General features: G+C 39.3%; 4 protein-coding genes across 5 annotated transcripts; all 4 read right to left on the reverse strand.

Moving 5' to 3' along the window:
* Positions 1 to 1,639: 1,639 nt before the first annotated feature.
* Positions 1,640 to 5,359, reverse strand: LOC147849543 (calcium-dependent protein kinase 13-like). 2 transcript variants are annotated; one of them, XM_087337395.1, is made up of 9 exons: positions 4,717 to 5,359; positions 4,477 to 4,600; positions 4,204 to 4,347; positions 3,762 to 3,914; positions 3,486 to 3,601; positions 3,211 to 3,378; positions 2,535 to 2,765; positions 2,258 to 2,415; positions 1,640 to 2,055 (listed from the first exon to the last, which is right to left on the reverse strand). In XM_087337395.1, the coding sequence occupies exons 1-8, from the start codon at positions 5,227 to 5,229 to the stop codon at positions 2,281 to 2,283; spliced, it is 1,584 nt and encodes a 527-aa protein (XP_087193521.1). In that variant the 5' UTR covers positions 5,230 to 5,359; the 3' UTR covers positions 1,640 to 2,055; positions 2,258 to 2,280. The 2 variants fall into 2 exon arrangements, with proteins under 2 accessions (XP_087193521.1, XP_087193520.1); XM_087337394.1 differs by having other exon boundaries at positions 1,640 to 2,415; positions 4,717 to 5,358.
* A 4,358-nt stretch (positions 5,360 to 9,717) lies between these two features.
* On the reverse strand, positions 9,718 to 11,982 carry LOC147849544 (pentatricopeptide repeat-containing protein At3g09040, mitochondrial-like). Its single transcript, XM_087337386.1, has one exon. The coding sequence runs from the start codon at positions 11,980 to 11,982 to the stop codon at positions 9,718 to 9,720; it is 2,265 nt and encodes a 754-aa protein (XP_087193512.1).
* A 1,993-nt stretch (positions 11,983 to 13,975) lies between these two features.
* LOC147849545 (uncharacterized) lies at positions 13,976 to 17,293 on the reverse strand. Its single transcript, XM_087337387.1, has 6 exons — positions 16,815 to 17,293; positions 16,416 to 16,525; positions 16,118 to 16,248; positions 15,956 to 16,027; positions 14,299 to 14,442; positions 13,976 to 14,200 (listed from the first exon to the last, which is right to left on the reverse strand). Exons 1-6 carry the CDS (start codon positions 17,291 to 17,293, stop codon positions 14,078 to 14,080), a joined length of 1,059 nt encoding a protein of 352 aa, XP_087193513.1. The 3' UTR covers positions 13,976 to 14,077.
* A 2,222-nt stretch (positions 17,294 to 19,515) lies between these two features.
* LOC147849546 (cilia- and flagella-associated protein 45-like) lies at positions 19,516 to 24,235 on the reverse strand. The gene is made up of 7 exons (XM_087337411.1): positions 24,077 to 24,235; positions 23,135 to 23,233; positions 22,933 to 23,046; positions 21,978 to 22,051; positions 21,300 to 21,417; positions 21,060 to 21,215; positions 19,516 to 20,981 (listed from the first exon to the last, which is right to left on the reverse strand). The coding sequence occupies exons 1-7, from the start codon at positions 24,155 to 24,157 to the stop codon at positions 20,142 to 20,144; spliced, it is 1,482 nt and encodes a 493-aa protein (XP_087193537.1). The 5' UTR covers positions 24,158 to 24,235; the 3' UTR covers positions 19,516 to 20,141.
* Positions 24,236 to 24,380: the final 145 nt, after the last annotated feature.

Consider the following 24,380-nt stretch of genomic DNA (forward strand, 5'->3'; position numbering starts at 1 on the left):
AAGGGAAAGCAAACAATCCAAGACTTAGAAAAGAGAGAGAGAGAGAGAGAGAGATAGCTCAGTTGGTAAGTGTTGCCCAATGGAGACCAGGTGGTCATGGGTTCAACCCCTACGTTCCACAATGGCATCTACTGAATTAAGAGATTTGTATGGAGTATATAATAGCGAGGTGAGTAACGTTGGGTTTCAAACCCAAGACATAATGACTTGTAGTGTAATAACTTACCAATAGGGTAAGCTAATTACGATAAAAAAGAGTGTATCATGATGATTTGCATCTAACAAACCAACCCAATGAATACATATATGTACATTACCATACCATACTACACATATGTAAGTTAAAGGGTACGCTAGTGCCTCAACCCATGTACATTGTATAGCATTCATGGACTCGAACCACACGTTTGTGGGTATTGTTTTCTAGAGATTTGTTCTTAAAAGTTTTTCTATTTAAGGCGAAATCTCTAACACATTCATAAATTGTTCCCTTTCCCCAACATATAAAATTTCTCAACTGTATATATATATATATATATATAGGAAATTGGTAAATTCACAGTTTTTTCCGTATTTTCACAAAAAAAAATTGAGTTCAAAAATATGATTATTTGCACTACAAATAATAGCCAGATTCCATCCCCCCCAAAAAACTATGAAAATACAGAAAAAACTGTGAATTTACCAATTTCCTATATGTATTATATATATATATATATATATATATATATATATATATACATGGTTAACAAGGGCTTGCGACACACGATGCCTCTTCATTGAACATTTATTTTGTTACATGTGGGGATATATCTTGGGATTGTCTTGCACATCAATATATATGTGTTGCATTTGTTCTCTTTTATCAAGGTTAGCATGACATTTAGAATTCCCATCAATCACAATATTCATATTCTTTGTCCTCTCATCATTCTTTCCGCTCTAGATTATACTTTCTATGTAATGCCATTCTATAGATCGATCATATACACCGAATATTTATTTGTAACTTGTCTCCTCTTCGATTTGGTTATCATATACAATCGATCTTTACTTTGCTTTGATTGATTGAACGGTAATAACTTTCAAGCCTTAGACTTTTACAACCCTTTATACTTCCTATGAAAGCCGGAAAAATAATTACCTACACACTTTTTCGACCAGGTAATTTTCTCGTTATACGATACACATACTCTATGGTATGTACTATATAGTTAAGCATCATCTACATTGTATGGATGGTTTCTTTGTTGTGATTATTCTTCTGCATGGAAAATCTTTACTTGGGAGGGAAATGGCTAGAATATAACTTGACTTATTTGGATGTAGTTGATTAGACGGTTCATTTTGACTAGTCTTAACAAGCACATATTATGTGAATATAAACACCTTATTGGGTCTGCATAGCACACATAAATCATATGGTTGACACATACATGAGGGGAATGGTAAACACAATGGAAGAAAATTGATTGATGCATATGGACATGTCATAACAAAACACATCCAAACACTTTCTCGAACCGCCATCTCTAGCCTTGAAAGAGAAATACATTTAAGAGTATTAAGAAATCAATTTTCTCATAACAAGAATTTGTCTTTTAATGCCACGGAACACTCTCCATTGGGAATGCAATCATTAACTTTCGTTTTATCGATAAAAAAGAGTTTTTCCAATGTTACAATAAAAATTACCTCCACCCAAAGGTGGTTATTTTACATCCAATTTACATATGTTGTCCCGCTACAACTTTCAAATGACATATATCGCCTCCCCATCTCAAAATACCACATGTCATCGTTTAAAGATTGATTCTCATAGTTTTTACCTTCATTCTAATGTAATCTTAGTTCATCCCATGTCAATGTGCACAAATTGAAATATGGAAGAGAAGGTATGACAACAATCCTTCGTATCCTTCACACTAATTCTGAAATTGAAAATCCATGCTCAAATTCTTTGGTTGGGCTATGTGCAACACATTCTACAACAATATAGACAACTACACATTTGTGTGTATGTGTGTGTATCCTTTGGGCCTTCAATTCTTCAAGCTACAAATTACAACATGCCGAGGGATAAGCCCCTAAACGAGGAATTCCAATATATTTTATGTTAAATATGATTGAATTTGCAATAAGCTTTTTGGTGCCTTAGGATCACCACAAGGTGATGTCCCCAAATTAAGTTCTCCAAAGGTGTGACCAAGGAAGAGATGTCTTTAAATCACTTCAATAAGAAGTGATGACCCTTGACCTCATTTGTCCATTCTCATGCATCTAAAGAGTGCCATCATTCTTTAATTTGATGCTCAAGTTGTTGAACCTCTCTCTTGAGTAGCGTCGAGAGAACTTTCTCCAGTCTGTGCCAGCTTGCATCATGCTTGCGAATTCTTCATAACTTATTTGACCATCCTATATAAAATTGAAAAACCCATTTAGATCAAAATAAGGATAAGACAGACAAAATGAATGAATCAAATTCTTTACGAGAAGTGGAATTAATAGAAATTGAATCAAAAGACACAACTCACTTTATCAACATCTACTTCTTGCATGATATCACCAACAAGGTGACGATCATCAGGACCCAAGTCATCCTTCAACGATTGTTTCAACTCATTTATGTCGATAAATCCATTTCCATCAACGTCAAAGTGATCAAATGCCTTGCGCAAATATTCATCTGTATCGAGCCTTTGCAGTTGAATGGTCAATGCAACAAACTTTCCATAATCTAGGTACCCATTCTTTTGTGCACCTACCTGCCAATGTTAACATGGTTAGAAAACATGTATGTCCATGAAGACACCCATTTTCATATACTAACCCTATTAGGGACATCCATTTAGTTTATTTACGGTAATAAATCCACAGTGCCCGATACATTTTTCTTTGTTTCCCCAGATGCTCACAACTTTTTCTCATTTCATGAATACCCTTGATCAATCTCTGAATGTCAAATTTCCCCCCTCTTTTTCTCTTTCATGAGCTAACCAAGTGTATGCCATTTCGGGAAACAATGAAAACTCTCACTCATTTCATGAATACCCTTGATCAATCCTTGAATGTCAAATTCCCCCCCCCCCCCCCCCCTCTTTTTCTCTTTCATGAGCTAACCAAGTGTATGCCATTTCGTTTCAATCATATGGTCATTAGGCTTTATGACCTTGAATATGCACGAAATTTCAAGAGGAGCACACTTCTTACATCTTCCATGAGGTGCTGGATTTCGGTCTCCGTTAGTTGAGAACCAAACTTGCGCAAGCCCATCATGAATTCATCGAAACTCAGGTATCCTCTATTTTGGGTGTCCATCGTCATGAACATGGTCTTGATCGTCTCAACTTCGTCGCCAGACAAGAACTCGGCAATAACCTGTGTCATGTCACATCCAATTCTGTCGGACACATTGAAAAGACGCCTCTTACACGAATAAAAAGAAGAAGAAGAGGCCTGCAAGGGGCTAAAACTACTGGCATTACCCTTAATGCTTTCTTTCTTAGCTTGTTCATGGCCGAGAATTGCCTTAGTCTTGACCGAACCGTCTCACCGAGTGAAGTCTCAGGGGCTTGTTTCATGTTCTGCAGCCATGGATGATCTAGCAGCAAGATCCAGCCAACATATATGTAAAATCAGCAATATAAATTTTTATTATAACTCAAGCTACAAGAGTGCAGCTTCCAACAAACAAGGTTGTAAAGGCTGTGGATATATGTATGATATGATATGATATGATATGATATGATATGTATGAAGACCTAGAACTTGTTGAGGAGAGAGCCTCTTGCGGGGGTCAGGTTCAAGCATCTGGCGGACCAATGACTTTGCCTTGTCAGAGATTTTTGGCCACGGCTCTGCACTGAAGTTTAGAACGCTTCGAAGGATGGCTTGTGCCACCCCTTGCTCCGTCTCTGATCAAAACGAAACAACAAAATTCCATGATTCTAATGATGATGATGATGAGAATTGCAGGTTCACTTCCCTTTTCACTCATGTAAAGATCAAGCAGCATTATATTGTTTCTAGTACTATACCAAACTTCAAGTTAGACTAGACTGCTATAATAGACATGTTGGGTCAAATCTTCATGCATGTCTCCCGTCAGACTGATCTTCAATCTACAGTACTCTTGCCTTTACATGGCACGATTAAAACTAAACTATGAGAGAGATGGGGGACTCGCATGTTTCTTCAAATCACCTGCCCAGAATGGTGGCAATCCGGATAGCAAAATGAAGAGGATGACACCTGCACTCCATATGTCTACTTCTGGGCCATAATTCCGCTTCAGAATCTCTGGAGCCATATAGTATGGGCTTCCCACAATCTCAGAAAACTTCTCTCCTGGTGCCAACAAAACAAACCACAGTCACGGACAACACCACCATCATTGGAGGAGTCATGTCACTCTTCCCAGGGATACCCCTGAAATAAAATAGGCTACAACATCACATGTCACATGTGGATACCTACCTGGCTTAAAGAAAACCGAGAGGCCAAAGTCAATGGCTTTGAGGGGCGAATTCTCTCGTTTGTTCGCAAACAAGAAGTTCTCGGGCTTCAAGTCTCGATGCATGACACCATTCTTGTGGCAAGCCTGCAAGAAGAGATGTGAAGCTTCTCAGAAAGAAGGGGCCAGAACTGTATGCAATAATAGGGAATGGCAAAGAAGAAGAAGAAGAAGATGATGATAATGATGATGGTGGTGTTTACTTGTACAACTTCCACAATGGTGCGAGTGATGGAGGCGGCGGCCCGTTCGTTGTAATGGCCACGAGCGACGATACGATCGAAGAGCTCTCCTCCCTCGCAAAACTCCATGACAAGGTGGACTGCGTTGTCATCCTCGTACAAGCCCTTGAGAGAGATGATATTCGGGTGAGGAGGCAATTGGTGCATGATAATAGCCTCCCGCCGGACATCTTCAATGTCCACAGCTGTCCTAAGCTTGCGCTTGGAGATGGATTTGCAAGCGAAGACCTCCTTGGACGCGCGATCCGTGCAGAGGTAAGTGATTCCGAATTCACCGCGCCCCAATTCTTTCCCCAGCACGTATTTCTCAAGGATGTTGTCCTGCACTTGGATGGATAATGTCTGCCACAGGTGGCCCAGCACCGACAGCTGCAGGGTGCCTGCCGTGTGAAGCGCGCTTATCTCGTATGGATTGGGTCGCTGTTGTTTCGGGCCTCGTGGACCAGCAGGAGGGCTTGCGCAGCAATTCCCCATTATGCTTCTATGTATGTATGTATGTATGTATATATGTATGTATGTATGGATATGGTGGCCGTGGAATTGCAGAAGATAAGATATAAGGGAGGCTGCTAGAAGACAGTGGTAAAAACTCCAAACAACACACGTCAGACCCAAACAGACAGAGAGGGAGAGAAAGAGAGAACTCTGTTCAGTCGGGGGGGGGGGGGGGGGGGGGCTATGGCGTTCGTGTTTTTGTGTCTTCTTTCTTTTTCTTTGATCTGTTGTTGCAGAAGAGAGACAGGAACGAGCATGCAGAGACGTGTGAGAGTCGGTCGGTCGGTCGGTCAGACAGACCGACAGACAGCTATGGCCTCCGTCTCTGACCCTTCTATCCGTCGTCGATCCATCGGAGCTTCGTCCATTTCTCTCTCTCTCTCTCTTCTCTCTCTCTCTCTGTGTATGTGCTCCGTCCGTCCGTCTGTTTAAGTCGAAGCGTCAAATGTTCCCGTTGACTGATCACCCTCTCTCTCTCTCTCCACAACCTCTGCACGTGTGAGATTATCCACGTGTGCCGACCCGCTCCTCACTGATTGATTGAGAGTACACTTTGACCCGTCTACCCCCCCCCCCCCCAATCATCATATGTATCAATGTATGTATGTATGTATGTACACGTATACCATCATCACTCATTTGGTCATTGGTTTTTGTTGTTTTCTTTCAAGTTGGGTTCTCTTCTTCTTTGCATTTAACATACATAGTTGACTTGACTACTCTTAGTGTGTTGTTGTTGGCGTTGCTGTGAATTTCTACACACACTTCGTATGTATGTATGTATGTATGTATGTATGTATGTATGTATGTATGTATGTATGCCTCCTGCCCCTATTGGCTTCCCTCTCATTCATCCTCTCGAGACACACACGTCGTCATTGCCATTTACGCATCACATGCCTATGCCATCACATTCAACAAATTTTCTTGAACAATACCCTTGTACATCAATATATTATGGGATTCTTGAGGATTTGAGACAACGATGGTAATCAACACTCGTTTTACCCTTCGTGAGCGTAAGATACCGCTTTGGAGATTTTTCGAGGATGGGTCTTGTTGCTACTAATCCTGTATACAAAAAACCTTGAAGTCAGCTCGAACCTAAGGATTCTTTAATTCGATCTACCCCTATTAGCCAAAACCAAAAAGGTTGATGGATATATGTTGCAATGATGTGCGGCATATTATGCAAAAGTTATTTGGTTTGGTTGAAACTACGAGTGTTGAAGGCATTAGAAGAAGTTGGTGTTGCCTCTTACAGGACATCCATTTCCCTTGTTGTAATGTCTAAATGGGAATCATTGTTTTACAATATGGGTGTCTTGTTTCATGAAGGGGCTACCAAAACATATCTCCAATTATGTTTAGAGTAATCAACAATATCCCTCTTATTTTCAACAATATATCATTGGTAACAAAATAGTGGCCATAATGTAAATTTTAGGGTACTTAAATTATGAAGTACTTAATACTTAAAACTTTAGGGTACTTAAGTTTTTGGTATGGATGACATCCATCCACCCATACTTGTAAATTGTAATCATGATTTTGTCTCATTGGCTGATTTTGGCCTCGAGACCCGCTTTTAGCGAGGATCTAAATCCAATTTTCTCGTTCCAACGGTTAAGATGCTTAATTAACATTCTTTTATTTTATTATCTTAATCTTCTTGTTTATTATCTTACTAGGCGTGCAATCTAATGAGAACATGTAACGTATTCATCACAATGCTTATTATAAAGAGCTGAATTCGAGGAGAAACTAACCATAGCTTTTTGGGATTGTGCCCTTTTAAGAAGAGTATATTTTGATATTTTCGAGAATACTAAATGGGTACATGTCATATTACCCTTTCCTTTGTTTTACAAATCCAAGTAGATTTGGCCATTTGTACTTGGCATGCACAAGGACGATAGGGAAAATTAACTCAATATCTATCGGTTACATCTATACATACTCATCAATAGTGAACGTGCTTCTCACTCTTTGGCTTTCCCATTGTTTCTGCATGGAGTCAAAACTAGGTTGTGGACAATGAAGACTCTTCGCAATCAACAAACTTTTGGATAATCATAGCTTTTGATCCTATATCAACTACGAATTACTTTTCTATGCAACGATCTAAAACAATCCCTTGATGTTTTCTATCTCATGACAAATTATGTGAACTTTACAAAAAAATTGTGGTGAAATTGTTATACAACCTATCATCTCATTTAAAAGTCCATTAGTATCTTACCTTTCACAACATCATTGGCATGGTTCTAGAACCCATTTAAAATTATAGCATCCTTGTAGTACAAAAACAAGACCATTTATTTGCCAACCTCTTTCATGAACAATGAAACATAGATTAATAGCTTTCAAAGATTGTGTCGAATTCCATTCCAAGCTTGTGGCCTTCCTTGCTCGTCATATAAAGCCATTTTCAACTTCCATGCAATGTTTATGTATTTCTACACCAAATAATAATATTATCGTTATGTGACATGTAAGTCCGTTCAATAAAAATACATCAAGAAATGTAATTCTCACATCGATACTAGAGAGAGGAGACGAAGGATGTAACCCCCAATAATAGTTCGATATTATCCAATGACCAAACACTTCATCAAAACTAGAAACTTGGCAATGACATAAACAAGGGCATTGTAGAGGCATATCAAAGACATGCACTCGCCTATCCATGGATTTGGGTGGCAAAGTGTGGGATGGGAATGTACATCTCTAGATCATTGCATGTGTAGGCAAATATACACCATGAAAATATTAAGGGCTATAAATGTTTTCCATTCTTTAAGCTTTGATTATCTAAGTTGTTGTCTTTTGCTCTCCTATATGGCAACTTTGGACATTATAGGCCTTTTCTACCTTAACAAAGGCTTGGTCCTTGGATATAATCAAGTTCTAGACCTCATTTGATCGTTGTGTAGTTTCGAATGGATATTTCGTCTCATTATACTTGAGCTCAATGCCCAACTATGCGTAAAAGTTGCCTCTCAAGGAGAGTATGTTTCTCAATTTTTTCAAGCATAACATGAATTAGATTATATGATTCATTATCATTAGAGCCAACCAGTACGTAGTAAAGGTTCAAATATTTTGCTTGGGAAAACGTTCTCATGCCAACAATGTTATTTGCTGCCAGCACGCATCTTCTGCACCCCATTCATTCGTTATTTCTCATCATTTTAAAATTGTTGCGCGTTCTGGTGGCGGATGTATTCCCAAGACCTGATTAGAGGGTCCTTCCAATGAGAACCTTGCATCGCTAGTCAGCGTTTTGTGAACCTCTCCATATATAACTCTTGGCCTATTGCACATCATTGGTGTATCGGTTAACAAATCAAGCAGTGGAATTGTGTCGCCATAGTAAGACAATATATACTGATTTAGAGAAATCAACTGCTATTCAGAGAGCTCTGCTTTTTTGAGTTCATATGCTAAATGAACAGCAGCAGGGGGGTCTGTATATTGTCCTGAAGGATTTCCCCCTAACTATACGCACGGCTTTGTCAGGGATGTCATTTCTCCACACAAACACCAGTAGGAACAAAAAATAAGGCCGCTTGTTAAATGACAAGGCCCCTGACAAAAAAGTCCTCTACAAGATTCAGCAACCCACCTTGTGGACGCTACTACTTGCCTTAATCATCAGAGTTGTCATAAAGAATCTCAATGCTATCATAGGTAACAGAGCTGATATAGCAGCTTCAATGAGCAAGCGTCCCCAAGTATGTTACAAAACTAAGAATGGATACAACAAGGAAAACATGTTAATCTCCCTTATTTCTCTCTCTGAACTCTTCACCTTCAAGGACTGGTTTAGCAGTTTTCACATGTTTATTGCTGGCTGAGTAAGTTTTTTTCCACATCATCCGTGCTTCACCTCAGGCCTTATTTATAGAATGAAGCCCCTCACTTCTGCATTACAAAATTTCAACCTGTAACTCCAGCTGAATATTGCCACCTACTAAACTGTCCAAAGTATGTGTGATCCATCTTAGATCAAAGGTCATTTGCACAGCAACTAATTCTCTTCAAAAACTTTATTACGCAATGCAGCAATCACACACTGGCTTATGGATCATGGATTAGATTAGATGCCAATACGCTTTCTCATAACAATACGTATATACGTAAAGGAAATACATGAGCAACATGCAAACCTCAGAGGTATGTTCATTCTTTTCACCAACTATAATGTGTGCCTTCTTCAACATTGAATATGTAAGTTATGCAGCAAGAGCAGTGATTGGGCTCTTAAATGTTTCACCATCCCAGAGGTGGAAAAAACTCATATTATTTGCTCTGCGAGGAGGTGTATTGTGTTTGAAAATGTTTATTTTTCCTTGAGATCATCTGTGTAATCCCATGATTGATGACAACTGAGCTCCTCACTACACATGCTTCACTGTAGTAGGGAGGGTCATCCCCAGAATAATGCAAATTTATCTGCATATATTAATATCCAAATTCTTGCATGTACATATATATATTTCGCATACAAACATATGCAGCACCACACTTTCCATCCAACTGAACTGATTGCTCAAACGCCCATTCGCCAAGGGTCACATTCCTCCATTTTCTACAAGAACCCAATATACTGCGGAATACTGGGAGGTGGCCAGAATGGGACGCCTTGTAAAGCAAAGTTTTTACCTTGTCAAAGTGTCCTGCACGACCAAAGAGGTCAATCATACATGTGTGGTGTTCTATTGTTGGAGCAAGACAATAGACAGAACACATTTCATCAAATAGTATTTCTCCCTCCTTCAGTAGGCCTGCATGATTACATGCATTCAGCATAACAACAAAGGTAACAGAATTTGGCACAATACCTTCGGTTATCATTCTGCTATACAAGTTCAAAACCACATTAGCTTGTCCTAATTGGCTATATCCAGCAATCAGAGAACTCCAGGATACAACACTCCACTCTGGAAGCTTCTCAAACACTTCTTGTGCTTTATCCATTGCACCACACTTGGAATACATGTCCACAAGTGCATTTCTAAGCACAATGTCCTTTTCGAATAGCCCCTTCTTTCTCACATCTGCATCAATATCTTTACCAATTTCTAAAGACCCCAAAATACCACAAGCTTTCAAAATGCAAATATATGTTACTACATCTGGACAAATGTCATCATTTTGCATTTGTCTAAAGCATTTTAGGGCTTCATCACCAAGTCCACTTTGGGCATATGCAGTGATAATGGCATTCCAACTAACAACATCCCACACTGGAAGCTGCTGAAACACTTCTAGTGCTTTCTGCAATGCACCACACATGGAATACATGTTTATCAATGCAGTTCCGAGCACAACATCTTTCTCCAATAAACCTAGCTTTCTAACCTCAGTATGGATATCTTCCCCAATCTCTAGGGACCCTACAATGGCACACGCTTTCAAAATGCAAATATAAGTTATGACATCTGGACAGACTCTTGCTCGTTTCATTTTTCGAAAGCATTTCAAGGCTTCATGGCCGAGTCCGTTATGGACAAATCCAGAAATCATAGCATTCCAGCAAACAACATTGCGCTTTGGGAGTTGCCCAAATACTTCTCGTGCTTTCTCCATTGCACCACATTTTGAATACATGTCCAGTAACGCAGTGCCAAGCACGATGTCTTTCAGCAATAAACCCTGCTTTTTTACCTCGGCCTCTATATCTTCTCCAACCTTGAGAGAACCCACAATGCTACAAGCTTTGAGAATACATATGTAGGTTACTGCATCCGGACGAACTCCTGCATTTTGCATCTGGATGAAACATTTCAACACTTCATCCCCCAACCCATTCTGGGCATATCCAGTAATCAGGGCATTCCAAGTCACAACATCCCGTATTGGAAGATGCTCAAAAACTTCTCGTGCTTTCTCTAATGCACCACACTTACAGTACATGTCCACCAATGTATTGCCGAGAACAACATCTTTCTGCAATAACCCTTTTTTTCTGACCTCAGCATCTATACTTTCCCCAATCTCTATAGACCCCACAAGGGTGCAAGCCTTCAGAACACAAATATAAGTTATCTCATTCGGACAGATTCCTGCAACTTTCATTTCTGTGAAACATTTTAATGCTTCATCCCCAAGTCCATTTTGAGCATATCCAGCAATGAGGGCACTCCAAGTCACAACATTTGGCTTAGGGATCTGGCCAAATACTTCTTTTGCTTTGTCCAATGCACCACATTTTGAATACATGTCCACCAATGCAGTTCCTAGCACAACATCTTTCTCCACTAAACCTTGCTTTCTAACCTCAGCATCTATACTTTTCCCAATCTCTAGACATCCCACAACACCACAAGCTTTCAGGACACAAATGTAGGTTACCGCATTCGGACGAACTCGGGCATTCTGCATGTCTTGGAAACATTTCAATGCTTCAGCACCCAGCCCGTTTTGGGCATATCCAGCAATGAGGGCACTCCAAGACACAACATCACACATTGGAAGTTGCTCAAATACTTCTCGTGCTTCCACCATTGCACCACATTTGGCATATGTTGTAATCAGGGCAGTGGAAACATAGACATATTTTGTGATCAAGTTTTTCTCGAGAATATTGGCATGTAGCCTTCGTGCTTTCTGCAGATTCTTTTCTTTCTGGCACGATTTTATCAAATTCAAGAGTGTAACTTGATCCTGAAACTGCAGGTCCTCATTCACAGACTTATCCAGAGGTGAAGGAGATGGGAGTACCATGATCCGTGGTGAATTCATGCGGACCACAAAGGGCCTCTGATCATCTGCATAGATGGCTCAAGTCCATTGGTTCGTTACATGTTGTCCCCTTCCTCCAACATCGGATGAGGGTTGGGGGGTTCGAGTGCTCCATCGATTCCTTCTACGTACCCGTCCCTCCGTCTCCATGGCAAAATAAGAATCGACACTGATGTCAAATTGAAACCACGAAAGCCTATTTCATGTGTATGTCACTACTCATTGTCCGAAGAATTCTAACGAGAGATTAAGAAACGCCATAACAGTAGTATGTATGTAGTTACTCCTATAGAAGAGCAGGGGCAGCAGCGTTAACAAAACAAAACAGAAGAAAACAAAAGAAACAAATTTGGAAGGCTCATTTCAGAACAAAAAGAAAACACACTACACTACATACAACAAGACCTTATCTCATTCTCACTTTAGACGGACGGAAGACAAGAAGAAGATCACAAATATTCCTTGTACTGAACCATAAAACGGAGTGAACTCTAAATAAGAAAACTACAAGTAGAGACATTCAGGGCTCGTGCAAAGGAAAGTTTGTGTCCCTCCCATAGACATCTTTCTCGCAAGGAAATCGTGTCCTTTCACGATCTGCCGTCTAGCGTTCTCGAAATGAGTGTCCCATGTTCTCTAATGATACCCCACAAAAGCTTGCAAGTGGATATATTGTATGTGTACATGAAATCGAACAAACATAAAAGAAAAACTAAGGCCATGAGTACGCACAATTCAATGAATCATCATGTGCTAAGTTTATCAAGAACATTATGCTTATTTGCACTAAGTGTGCCTTAACAGAATGATATTGGTTTCAACTCTTCAGTTTGTGGAAGTAATTTGTAAGACCCTACTTGTAATAGGAATGTTTTAATGTTCATAATCTCAAACCAAAATTATGGCAAATGTTATATATATTGAACATAAAGCCTATCGTTCTCACAATATTAGAATACATACTTTACATATGCGCCATCATATTTTCCTTCACATTACTCTTGTAATGTCTTTGCTCACATTGTTTTGGTTTGAAATAATACAAATTCACCTCAATGGCAAACAATATAACAAATGGATTGAGGCTTGGCATGGTGCACCTGGGAGTGTATGCATAATTTGAACACACCATCCAACAATCCCCATAATTTGGAGACAATATAGATCACATGCCTTGCATTACAAAAGTAGCGGAAGATGATAAAGCTCTATGAGAATAGAAATATTTCTGCACTTAATATTTACGGTAGTAGGACAAATTTTGATAGTTAATCTTGATAATAAAAACCACACGATGCACTTGACCATGAAAAATGATAACCTACATTAATGATTTTCAATAAAGGTTTATCCACATTCCCACAAATAGCACAACAAAAAGAGGTGAAACAACATCGATAAGGCTTCCAATAGATACCACAATCATTCTTACTATTTACATGATCACTTAAGAACCGAATTATTATCAACCACATCTTCATTTTGTCTTTTCATAATGTAAATTTCTAGCAAACCAATTCCCTATGAATATTGTAAAATGTTTTTTATTTCCATTTTCCACACGAAAAGCCTTTAGCTTAAACATATAAAAAAGCGTTGAAGGCTTCATGTCTCCGATTTCATTCCTATGCTTAAGAGAGTTTACAAAGCAACATCTCCATTGTCCACATACATTTACTACATACACACTGATCGGGATTTTAAAATTTTGGGCTTTCAGAATCTACCTTGTACATAATATTCATTGATTTTCTAACTTGTGCATCTTAGCGATATGATTTTGAGAGACAATATACAATAATAGGATATTCATTCAGCTGACCACTAAACATGTTGATGGCATTTCATTCAGCAGTTAATTTTGATATTTTTATCCACTTGCACCATTTTGTAATTGAAGCATGCATACATACAAGACGAATTTTAATTGACATTTCACTGACGTGAAAAACAGAAAGATGCATCTCTCCATGTGAGCGAAAGCAATAAAGCATCATATTATGATGAAATGCTATGAGCAAAGCATACAACTTTTAGTAGTATGTATTGTAATCCTGAGATGGTCTGTATAGCTGACTCATTCTGTGGAGTTCTCTTCTGCAGGTTTTCTTCTATATTCAGGTTTCAGCTCATACTTGCCTTGATTAGGTCCTCTCTTATTGTAATTACAGAGGTCAACCATGACTTCCTTCAAGAATGCCTGCCAGTTATGAAAACCATGACATGGAATTAGTTAAAAGGTAGACGCAGACATTAGTCTAACACCATGGGAGTTACATCAGTGCCACCACATCATACCTCCGGTTGTTCCGTCTTAGCCACCAATTTCTTGAGTGTCCAATATGATTGTTCCTCAAAGTGCTTGAAAAGCAAATCTTCAAGGACACTGCGCTCGATCCTTGTCCTCTTCATGTCGGAAGCTTTTGCCGCTGCAGCCTTCTTCTGTTTGAACAGTGGAAAAAAACACAAGCTCAAGTGAGTCACTTCCTGACAGAGAAACTACAAGGCAATTTTTGGCCTTTCAGCCTGCTGCTGCTATAGGATATGTATTTGGACCCAACGATGGTCCCCAATCATATTGCCTTTGGAATGCAAAATGAGAAACCTTGTACCACACTCTCCTAGTGAGTATCATAATTTCTGTGAAATACTCTTTTAAACAGGAAATTCCAATTTGTGTCTTTAGGGTGGAAATGCTGATCCATCTCTTTCAAAGATTCACATAAACAAAGATAGACTATCGCAAATGGGGGTCAACTGACCCTTTCATATGTGGTTCTTGGGTGGAGTGGACGAAGTTATACAGAGGAGTTGCTCTGAATCTTATATCAGAGTTGTAATGGGTTATCTGAATTACCAGAAATCTTTAAAACTTGATTACATAAGGAAATGGAGCATAATATCTTCAAATTTTTTACCACAGGTCATATCCTTCTGTATGGTAAGAATCAGCCGCATCCAGGTTGGGCAGTGCTCCCATATCCAAAGATCTTAGCAAGGTTAATTCTGGTTGGTTCAGATATTTATAATCATCATAGCATAGTAGTCCATATAGCCAGCTTCTTTTTTCTACCAATCTCGCATTTATTTCTTATGGTTTGACTTGATTTCTTATGGTGACTTGCAAAATTCTTTATAATCATCTTGAGGATGACTTTGAGTAAGGATCCCTAAAGATGAAGTATCTATTTCATAAAGAAAATAATTGACTGAGGAGCATACCTAGAGGACACTATACTCATACTATACTATATGCTTATGATGTTATGTTGATTTTTACTCTATTGAAGGAAAATATATGTCATTGATATTTTAAAATGAGGGGGATGAGTAACACAGGATTAGGACCAGAATTCTAATTGTAAGCAGAAAGGAAAGCATACAAAACGATCCTAAACGTACCTACGAGTAACATCCATAGGACCTCAATTCTCCTTAAACCAGGCTGCATGCCTTAGTGCCCTTGGACGACAATACCTGTGGACAAAAGATGTGGCTATTCGATACATTTGTAACACCAACTCCTCTCTTGGGTGGAAACCAGGGTAAAAAGCCTTCTTAGGGCATAAACCTGGAGACAATGGAAGAGCCACTTAGCCTCGGTGATTGCAAAACCCAATGATATGATTTGGACTGAGATGGGAGCAGCAACAATGGTGACCAAGGTACTATTCCATTCAGAAACTTGTGTTTGATGAATTTGGGAGCGCCCATAGCATACCTATTCAAAATCATGTGAAGAGAGCTCGCACTAGGCCCGTACTATTTCAGATGGAAACGAGATATCTCTTCGAAAGGTTTCTCATTCCTAGTTTTGAAATTTATTCTCCAATTATTTGAAGGCTCTCATCTCCAGCTCCGAATCATTGATTTAACTTTATAATTTATACGAGCTATGTTAGCATTTTATTTTAATAGTCTAGTAAATTTCTCTAGATTTACATAGGAAGTGTACCTTGGCCACATATGTTGGACCAATAGCCACAGGATGAGGCCTTATATAGCCTCCATGATCATTTTCAAGCACCTGCAAAAGGGAAACGTGATTTCCATCACTGGGGCAGTCGCAAGCCAGGGATGTCATTCTAAAAAAATCATCATTTTAAATGAGACTTACCTGTACAGTTCTTGTCTTCATTTTTGACTTGTCAGTTCTCTCTCTGCAGAGTTTTCGGTACTCATCACTTGCAAAAGTGTTGGGTTTCATATCAAATTTGTGCTCCACCTTCCCTTCAACAGCTAGCCTCCCTAATAGATAAAAGAGTCAACAATATTCAGAAATAGCCTCTGATAAAATGGTGCACAAGGATGTGATCATTAATAGCTCACAAATCTTTACATGCAGACTTTAGTTAGCTTCCAAATTTTATTTCACTTTGTGGACCACGCATAAGATTTAATCAAAACAAAACTACCTTGGGAGGTCTCAGAAAAAGCATACATAGGTACAAGATCTTTGGTAGAATCAAGGAGGTAAAGCCTGCGTGCCATGATCCCATTGGTTTCTTTTTCCATCAACTCCAAGCTAAAGAATATCGAAAGAAATATCCAGTGTTAACATTATATAATCTGCAGGGGGGGGGGGGGGATCAAAGCTTTCTTTCTCTTTGATCCGTTAATGTGATCATGTCTACAGCTGACCGAACACAGAGCACGAAATATATATCTTTTCTCGGCACGAAATCAATGCTTAGTAAACTAGCAGATAACAACAAACAAACAACATGCGCGGATAGATATCATCTAAAATCTCAAGAGTTGTGATGGCAGAAGAGAAATGGGAGGGGGTAGGTGGTCCGATAATAGGTAATAACCTGAAGTGTCGATTCTCCCCGTCGGGCTTCGTGGGATCGAGAGTAAGGACAAGTTTGCCAAGATGGCTGCTGCTGCTGCTGCTGCTACTGCTGCTAGATGACGACGATGATGATTCACCTCCTCCTGCTGCCATTGCCATATGATCTGGGACCAGGATATTATGATTATGATTATGATTATGATTATGATTATTCATCTGTTGCTGCGTGGTGGCGCTGAGCCATGCGTGGGAGACCCTTGGGGGCAGCTTGAGCAGCCAGAGAGCACGCTCCGCACGACATGCGTCCAGCTGCTGCTGCTGCTGCTGCTGAGACATGACGGATGATGCAGGCCCTCCTCCTCCTCCTCCTCCTCCCTTCTTCTTACTCCATATATTACTTTCCTGCTTCTGATGCTGCGCCTGCACCACTAGGGTAAGGCTATCCATATCCACCCCAGTAGCAGCAGTAGCGGCAGTAGGAATCATCTTCGCCGCCATATTCTGACGTCGACGTCGTTGCTGTCACGTCACTTATGGATATGAATGGAGGTGTTCCTGCGAATGCATGCATGTGCTCTTCTTTCTCTTTCTCCGCTAAAGCTTAGCTCTAGATTTGGACGGAAATATGTATTCGAAAATCTTTGTTACGCATGAAAGCAATATCATTTGTTCAAGGGAAAAGTACCAAGGTACCCCTGGAAGTTCGTCTATTTACAAGAATGCCCCTGGAAGTTCCAAATTCACCAAACTACCCCTATGTCCAAAAAAATACACTTTATAAAGTAATTATACACTCAAATCTACAAGCCCTATTTACCAAAATATCCTTAAAACACACATTTCTTTACTTAAGAGATTCTTTGGGTCCTTTGTACTTACTTTATAAAGTGTATTTTTTTGGACATAGGTGTAGTTTGGTAAATTTGGAACTTCCAGGGACATTCTGGTAAATAGGCGAATTTCTAGGGGTATCTTGGTACTTTTCCCTATTATTAACCTATTCTTGCAGTATGGGTTCACAATGCATAGTAGGAAGTCGAGATGGTGATTGCATGTGCCTCCTTGGACACACCTAAGAGTTCCTTCACCCCAAGGTACCTTTTTGGCCAAACAACTTAGGGCACTTCATTTCTTCATCTATGTATATCAAAGATGACTTTGAAATTGGTTAAATATGTGCTGCTATGTCAAAGGTATGATATATACATCACAAATATATGCATCCATATAGTCATCACAAAGGCATTGTCACATCTAAGAAAGGTTGTGATAAACCTAAAACATGGGGGTCTTGAAACGAACCCAAAACACGGTGGAGAGAAGATATATCAAGCCAAAATTATGATTAATTATGATTAACACTTAATCATAACTATAAGAAGGTTTTATTACAAGCTCCTTGGAGCTAACTAAGATTAAGGAGAGAGTAAGTAAATTAGGAAATCGAGGAATGAACCAAAATGGGGAGAAGCTCCTCCATATATAGTCTAAGGGTGGTTGTTGAGTTACCCTATTCGTTATGCCAAGAGGTGACCATTGGGGTTAGACTAGCCGTGGAGCAATCCCAAGTGGGATTGCCTGTTGGGATAGGGTTGTCCCATCCCATGGTGGATCTAGGACTAGGACTAGGTCCCTTCTTGGGTTGGGATTGGTGGCTGCATGGGACTGTCCCAACCCAAACCCCGCTTGGGACAATTGGGACTACATGGCTTGATCCCAACCTTGCTTGTTCCTTCTCATGCTCGTGCCAATGCTTGTGCCAACCTTGATTGGTACTCCATGGCTTTGTGTTGTCTCATTTTGGGGTGCCATGGATGTTGATAGTGCCATTCTTGGATTGTAACTTTTGGAATAAGATTGTTACATTGTGTGCATCCCTATCTCTCTCTTTCTCTCACTTTGTCTCCTCGATCTTGCTTTAACTTGTTAACTTGGTGATCATCTTAACATAGATGTTGTTCATTGTTTCCGCATTGACGGTCTCAAACTCCAACAATGGTTCCCTCATGACTCACTTTGGGGCTGATTTCGGGTTGGCCTTATTTAGGGACACCACAAAGGTATTGTAAAAAGTTCTTTAAGCACATAAAAGCTCTATTTTGTTTGCATCACAAAACCCTTAAAATCATAAATTGAAATTTGACATATTTGCTTTAGAGAATATTTGCAATATTCACGAAAAATAAACCAATCGTTTTGATGCATTTTTTAAATAAAAAACCAAGATAAATGCAAAAAAAGAAGAAAAAATTAGCTTTAAATAGTCAAACATACAAATGCAGCGAATATTTCTGTATGTATTTGCGCTTGAATTGATTCGTGAAAAATACAAATGCGAACATTTCAATCTATGCTTAAAATAGTGTTTCTAGTGTGTGGTTTCCAACATCAAGGCACAGGTCCAAGTCTAAGGAAGAGAGTGACTACACATTCATACGCTAAAAAAAATCCTAACTCAACAAGTTCACAACTTTGGTTTCATCATGCACATGATGAAAAAAATAAGTCACTTGATTATATGCAAGTTTTGTAGTTATAAATGATTATGTCTCTCTGTATACACATGGCAATCAACGCATATACGTAGAGGATCTAGTTGTGTCCCGATGACACTACTCTGCAATAATCAAAACAGAAAAACTATGCAAAATATTCCTCCTTCAACATCCATCAAACACATGTTTGGTGTGGCTTATTGTCCCAACAAGACTGCTCAAAAATAATCAAAACGAAAAACCTTCGCAATAATATAATCCTCTTTAACCATCCATCAAATGAGTAGTGCTGCTTGTATCTATCAAAACTGCACACCACCTAAATTAAAGTAGAGGCAGGTTATACCTTCAGGCTTCAACATACATTTAGGGATTCAATCTTCTTAAATGTCAAAGATTCACAATGGCATTGGGAGCAATGAACCCCGTAAGTAAATGTTTGATATCCTCCAAGACCAACATACATTTAGGGATTCAATCTTCTTAAATGTCAAAGATTCACAATGGCATTGGGAGCAATGAAACCCGTAAGTAAATGTTTGATATCCTCCGAGACTTGGTTTCCCATGATTGTACAATAGGGGTGATACTTTAGCAGGATTGGATCACCTTAGCATCAAGGACATTAGGGGCATTCCATGAAGATCATTATTGTCTTCGGGGACTGGCTGCAAGTAAACTTTTTTCATATTTTCCAAGAAGGAACATTGGTGCCATCAAGTTCGACAAGACATAAAGTAAGTAAGGTTTGATACATTTAAAAGATTTGTTTACCCAAGGGCTGATACACGACATGTGTATAGGTTTCAAAGACGGATACAATGCAGTTCAGTGGATGTCAGATAATGATGTCACAAACTCAGTTTCTTCCTTGCAAGCTCAGCTTGATATTTGGCAGGTACGCCCTCTTTTTCAAGCTCTTTCAGCTTCCTCTGTTTTATAGCATCAAGGATTTCTAGCTCAGCTTTGCTCCTCAACCTAATCTTCTCCCCAAACTCTAGCTCTTCTCTTCTTTCTCGTGCTTTATCTTCCTTATGCTTCTGTATCTGCCGCAAAATCTCGTCCTTGTTCTGCAGATTCCGAACCCGCACTTTCTCTTCCTCTTCCTTGATATGCTTGATGGACTCTTGTTGCTCTCTCATCACTCTGTAGAACTCTGACTGTTCATGTTTAGCTTGATCAGCTTGTCGTTTCATCTTCAGCATCTTCTGTTCCTCGCGAGCTTGGAGTATCTCATCCTGCATTTTCTTTAGTTTCTCTGCCTCTGCCTTCTCTTTCACTCTCCATTCTCTCTCAAGTGCCTCTTGGACTCGTTGAGCTCGTAGCTCATCCATCTGAGCTTGCTTGTCCTGAGCTTTCTCTTGCATTGCACGCAACCTTGCTGTCTCCATCTCTCTGAACTTCCTCTGCTTTTCTTGTTCCTCGTGGTATTCCTGCTCCTTGAGGTCTTTCATATATACATAAAGGTTGATTTTCTCTGTCTCTTCTTTGTCCAGCTCAACAAGATGCTTCTTGTACTGAATTTGGTCTTCATTGTACTTTTTTATTTCGGACAGTAGCTTTTGCCCATCTTCATATTTCTTCTGTGCAGCTTTGAGGTCTTCTTGCCTCTGCTTCTCTAGTTCTTTCAGCATCCGCTTTCCCTCAAGTTCCTTCATCTCATCTGCAATCTGTCGTTGAGCTCCAGCTTCCTAAAAGCACAGAATAATAAAACACTATTAGGATAGTGTTTTCAGGGGGTCAAATTGAATGTATAATGATATACTAACTGCTATCTGTTGCCTTAACACCATAGCCCCTTCCATTCTGCTCTTGAATCTTTCTTCTTCATGCTTCTGCTGCCTTTCATCGTCTTTTTTGGCGTTTACCATCATAATGGCAAACATTTTATCATTATAGTTCTTCTCCTCTGCAATTTTTTCTTCCTACAGTCAATGAAATTGATCATGTAACAGTTCTTGAAGGGCAATGCAATTTAATGAGCCCACAAGGGTTTCTCCATCACATACCTTTTCATGTTTTTGGCCATCTCTAACTGTTGCTGTCCTTGCATAGAGCATCATGGAGTTCATTTTCTTCACATCATCGATTTGTTCTTCCCAGACTTTGTTGGCTTTTGAAAGAATCCTATTATTCACATGCAGAATCATAATAAAAAACGTGCATTTTAAGAAGAATAATGTTGCTCCAACATTGACAGTCTTTGCACAAAACTAAAGTTTAATCGCAGAATATATGCAGACATGATATGGCCATTGAAGGTTCAACCTTAAAGAGTAATAAAATCGCATACAAGCTCATTAACAAATCAGAAAGCTAGCATAAGGGAATCAAAGGTCATAAAAACCAGCAATTTCCAGTAACATTTACATTATGCTCTAATCTACTTCAGAAAATATTAGACATATACGATATACCATATATCATCTGCAGGATTCAACAGTAATTCTTTCCATGTACCTCAACACACATGCACTATACGAACTAGGATCCATTAAAATGGAGAGGTTATGTTGTCGAAATTTGTCAGAAGGACTGTTGCCAAGTTTTTGTATGTGCATGTACATCTGAGACTAGCAACTCAACCAATCTTCTGATTATATAGTTGGATATGACTAGAATGATGATCATAAATTGTTATTCAATCTCTATTTAAGTATTTTCAAGAGTGAAGTTTTGATCCTCACAAGGCATCTTTTTCTTTTTTCAATCTTTCGCTTTCTGTGAGAGCACCAACTTTTTTTTTCCTATCAGCTTCCATCTACAAAAGCAGATTCTACTCATGTACTTGAGAACATCTTTTATGCACTTATATAGCATCATTCAGAGAAAAAAAATAAGCCTGCTCTGATTTGTGTTTGATTAAGAATTAGAAGATAATGACCAAGATGGTCCCATTCCTCTAAAGAAATACTAAATCCTTGAACATTTTAATCTACATAACAGAAAATGAGACTAATTACATACATGCATGCATGCATGCATGCATGTGTGTGTGTGTGTGTGTGTGTGCGTGTGGGTCATGAAATGTGATTTAAGGTGGCAAGCAAGGTTTTTGAGTCATGCAACCTGATCCAGGTGCAAAAAGTGATTTTGCCAACCACGCAGGGTTCTTGAGTCATGGAACACGATTTGGGATGCAAATAGGTTTTCTGGGTCGCTAAATCTGAATCAATTTGCAAACCGTGAATCAGTGACCCGAGCATGGTTCTCAAATCACTGAAGGGGATCTGGTCACCAGATTTGATTGGCACCAAATCTTGGTTTTGGAGTCACCAACCATGATTCAAGAAAGAAAGCAAGTTACTTGAGTGATGACATGTGACCTGGTCACAATAAGCTACTTGGGGTTAACGCGGAATTTTGGGGTCAACTTTGGTGTTTGGGACCCAGAGTCATGTTTGGGGGGGTCTCAAACACCGGTTGTAACATGAAGCATGATTGAAAATTTTGGATAAAATCCTGGGAAAATTGAATGGAAAAAATATCAAAAATCTACATCATAAAGCAACTATTTCCAATAATTGAAAGCGCTGTGAGGACGATGGGCTTCCTCATACCAATCTATATCCAACTTTCCAAAAAAGAAAGAGACATGTATGTATGCAGGCATACATGTATATATGTATGTATACAACAGACCTTCAACATCATGGCCTTGCGTTGATTTGCAATAGCAGAATTCCTCATCCTTTCATCATACTGCTCTTTCCGTTTCCTAGCTATATCTGCTTCTGTCAAAATTTGGGAAGAGCTCTGCCAATAACCAATCCAATCATGAAATACTGTGGCTAATGTTAGCATGTCGTCAACCTGGACAAAATAATCAATCCCATAGAATTACCTTGATACGGTGTATTTCGCTCACATTTATCACCACAGTATCTGAATCCTCTTTGACATTCTTCATTGGAGAACGAGCTTTGTTCTCAGCTTTAGCCTCCTGAATGTGATCAAGCAAACATGCATAACTGATTAGACAGTACAAAGAAATCCTGATTCTGAGAGGATAATGATGTCTGGAAGAGATGCTAGAAAGAAAGAGAACCCCCTACTACGTGACATTCCTGTGATCTTACAGTTTTCATATCTCCTGCAAAACTTGCAGCTTCTCTCATTTTCTTTAAAATTAAATTTCACAGAAAAAGAAAAAGAAAACTCCAGATGTCGGTAGTTTCCTTTGAAAATAATACGGTAAGGTAGTAAACGGAAATATCTCTTATCAAAAGACCTGCAGAAGCAGTAATTTCCTCGGCAAATGAGGAATAATATGATATTCCGGTTAACATTACATTTTCCCTCATTTTCTGTTGAAAAGGATGTGTTAGATTAGAACAAGGGAGATGAACTTTTGCACGCAGTAAGGAAAGAGAAAACGTAGTTGATCAGGTTTATCCTGTGTGAATTACGTGAGCTACTGTAACATTTCAATTTTTTTACGTGAGTCGGTGACTGAAAGGGCCGTACTTTATAACAGAAACGAATGAGAAAGAGATGTTACATATTGACGCAAACGTATTCTATAGTTTGAACAGAAATAGAACAGAAAGAGCCGCCAAAGTTTAACATAAATTGAGAAGAAAGCAAAGGAATACTTTAACAGAAACGAAAACCAAAGGTTTAACAGAGAAAAAAAAAAGAAAAAAAAGCTTGATCAAAGCCTAATTTTATCAGAGACGAGACAGCAATTGTGTAGCAGAAACAAAACAGAAAGACAACCTACACATAGTTATAAATCCAAAGAAAAGTCATCATGTAGCATAAACCAGAAGGAGGAAGAGATTACAGCGAGCATGTATTTCGGTAGAGGCTGGTCGAACTTGTAGGTCACGGGCCTCATCATCATGGTGGACGTCTCCTGCTTCATGAATTAACAGCGCAGAGACGATGCGATTACTCCGATATATATGAGGGCAGCAGCGATGGCAGGGACAGGAATCGAAGGCGATCGATGGTCACATGATATCTGCAGAAGGGATTTGATTTGATTTGGGGGGGGTAGGTTGTGGATCGAGGGGGCGCGAATGTGCTGCCGGATAGATCATAGGTCCCCCCCCCCCATTCCAGCCACATCCATCCATCCTACTTAA

The sequence above is a fragment of the Azolla caroliniana genome, unplaced genomic scaffold, assembly GCF_043228905.1.
Source record: "Azolla caroliniana isolate FFs.n. ecotype wild unplaced genomic scaffold, voAzoCaro1.0.p SCAF_34, whole genome shotgun sequence".
NCBI lineage: Eukaryota > Viridiplantae > Streptophyta > Polypodiopsida > Salviniales > Salviniaceae > Azolla > Azolla caroliniana.

Bases quoted from the DNA above. Each gene is read 5' to 3' on its own strand.
- LOC147849544 (XM_087337386.1), bottom strand. From the start codon at position 11,982: ATGGTACTCCCATCTCCTTCACCTCTGGATAAGTCTGTGAATGAGGAC.
- LOC147849543 (XM_087337395.1), bottom strand. From the start codon at position 5,229: ATGGGGAATTGCTGCGCAAGCCCTCCTGCTGGTCCACGAGGCCCGAAA. The intron at 4,601-4,716 runs GTAAACACCACC...CTCTTCTTGCAG, and splicing joins CCATTGTGGAAGTTGTACAA to GCTTGCCACAAGAATGGTGT. The intron at 3,915-4,203 runs GTGATTTGAAGA...CGTTTTGATCAG, and splicing joins ATTGCCACCATTCTGGGCAG to AGACGGAGCAAGGGGTGGCA.
- LOC147849546 (XM_087337411.1), bottom strand. From the start codon at position 24,157: ATGAAGCAGGAGACGTCCACCATGATGATGAGGCCCGTGACCTACAAG. The intron at 22,052-22,932 runs GTCTGTTGTATA...CTGCTTTTGTAG, and splicing joins GCAAGGCCATGATGTTGAAG to ATGGAAGCTGATAGGAAAAA. The intron at 21,418-21,977 runs GTGAGGATCAAA...TGTGAATAATAG, and splicing joins AAAAAAGAAAAAGATGCCTT to GATTCTTTCAAAAGCCAACA.
- LOC147849545 (XM_087337387.1), bottom strand. From the start codon at position 17,293: ATGGCGGCGAAGATGATTCCTACTGCCGCTACTGCTGCTACTGGGGTG. The intron at 16,526-16,814 runs GTTATTACCTAT...GATATTCTTTAG, and splicing joins GGGGAGAATCGACACTTCAG to CTTGGAGTTGATGGAAAAAG. The intron at 14,443-15,955 runs GTACACTTCCTA...CTGTTCAAACAG, and splicing joins GTCCAACATATGTGGCCAAG to AAGAAGGCTGCAGCGGCAAA.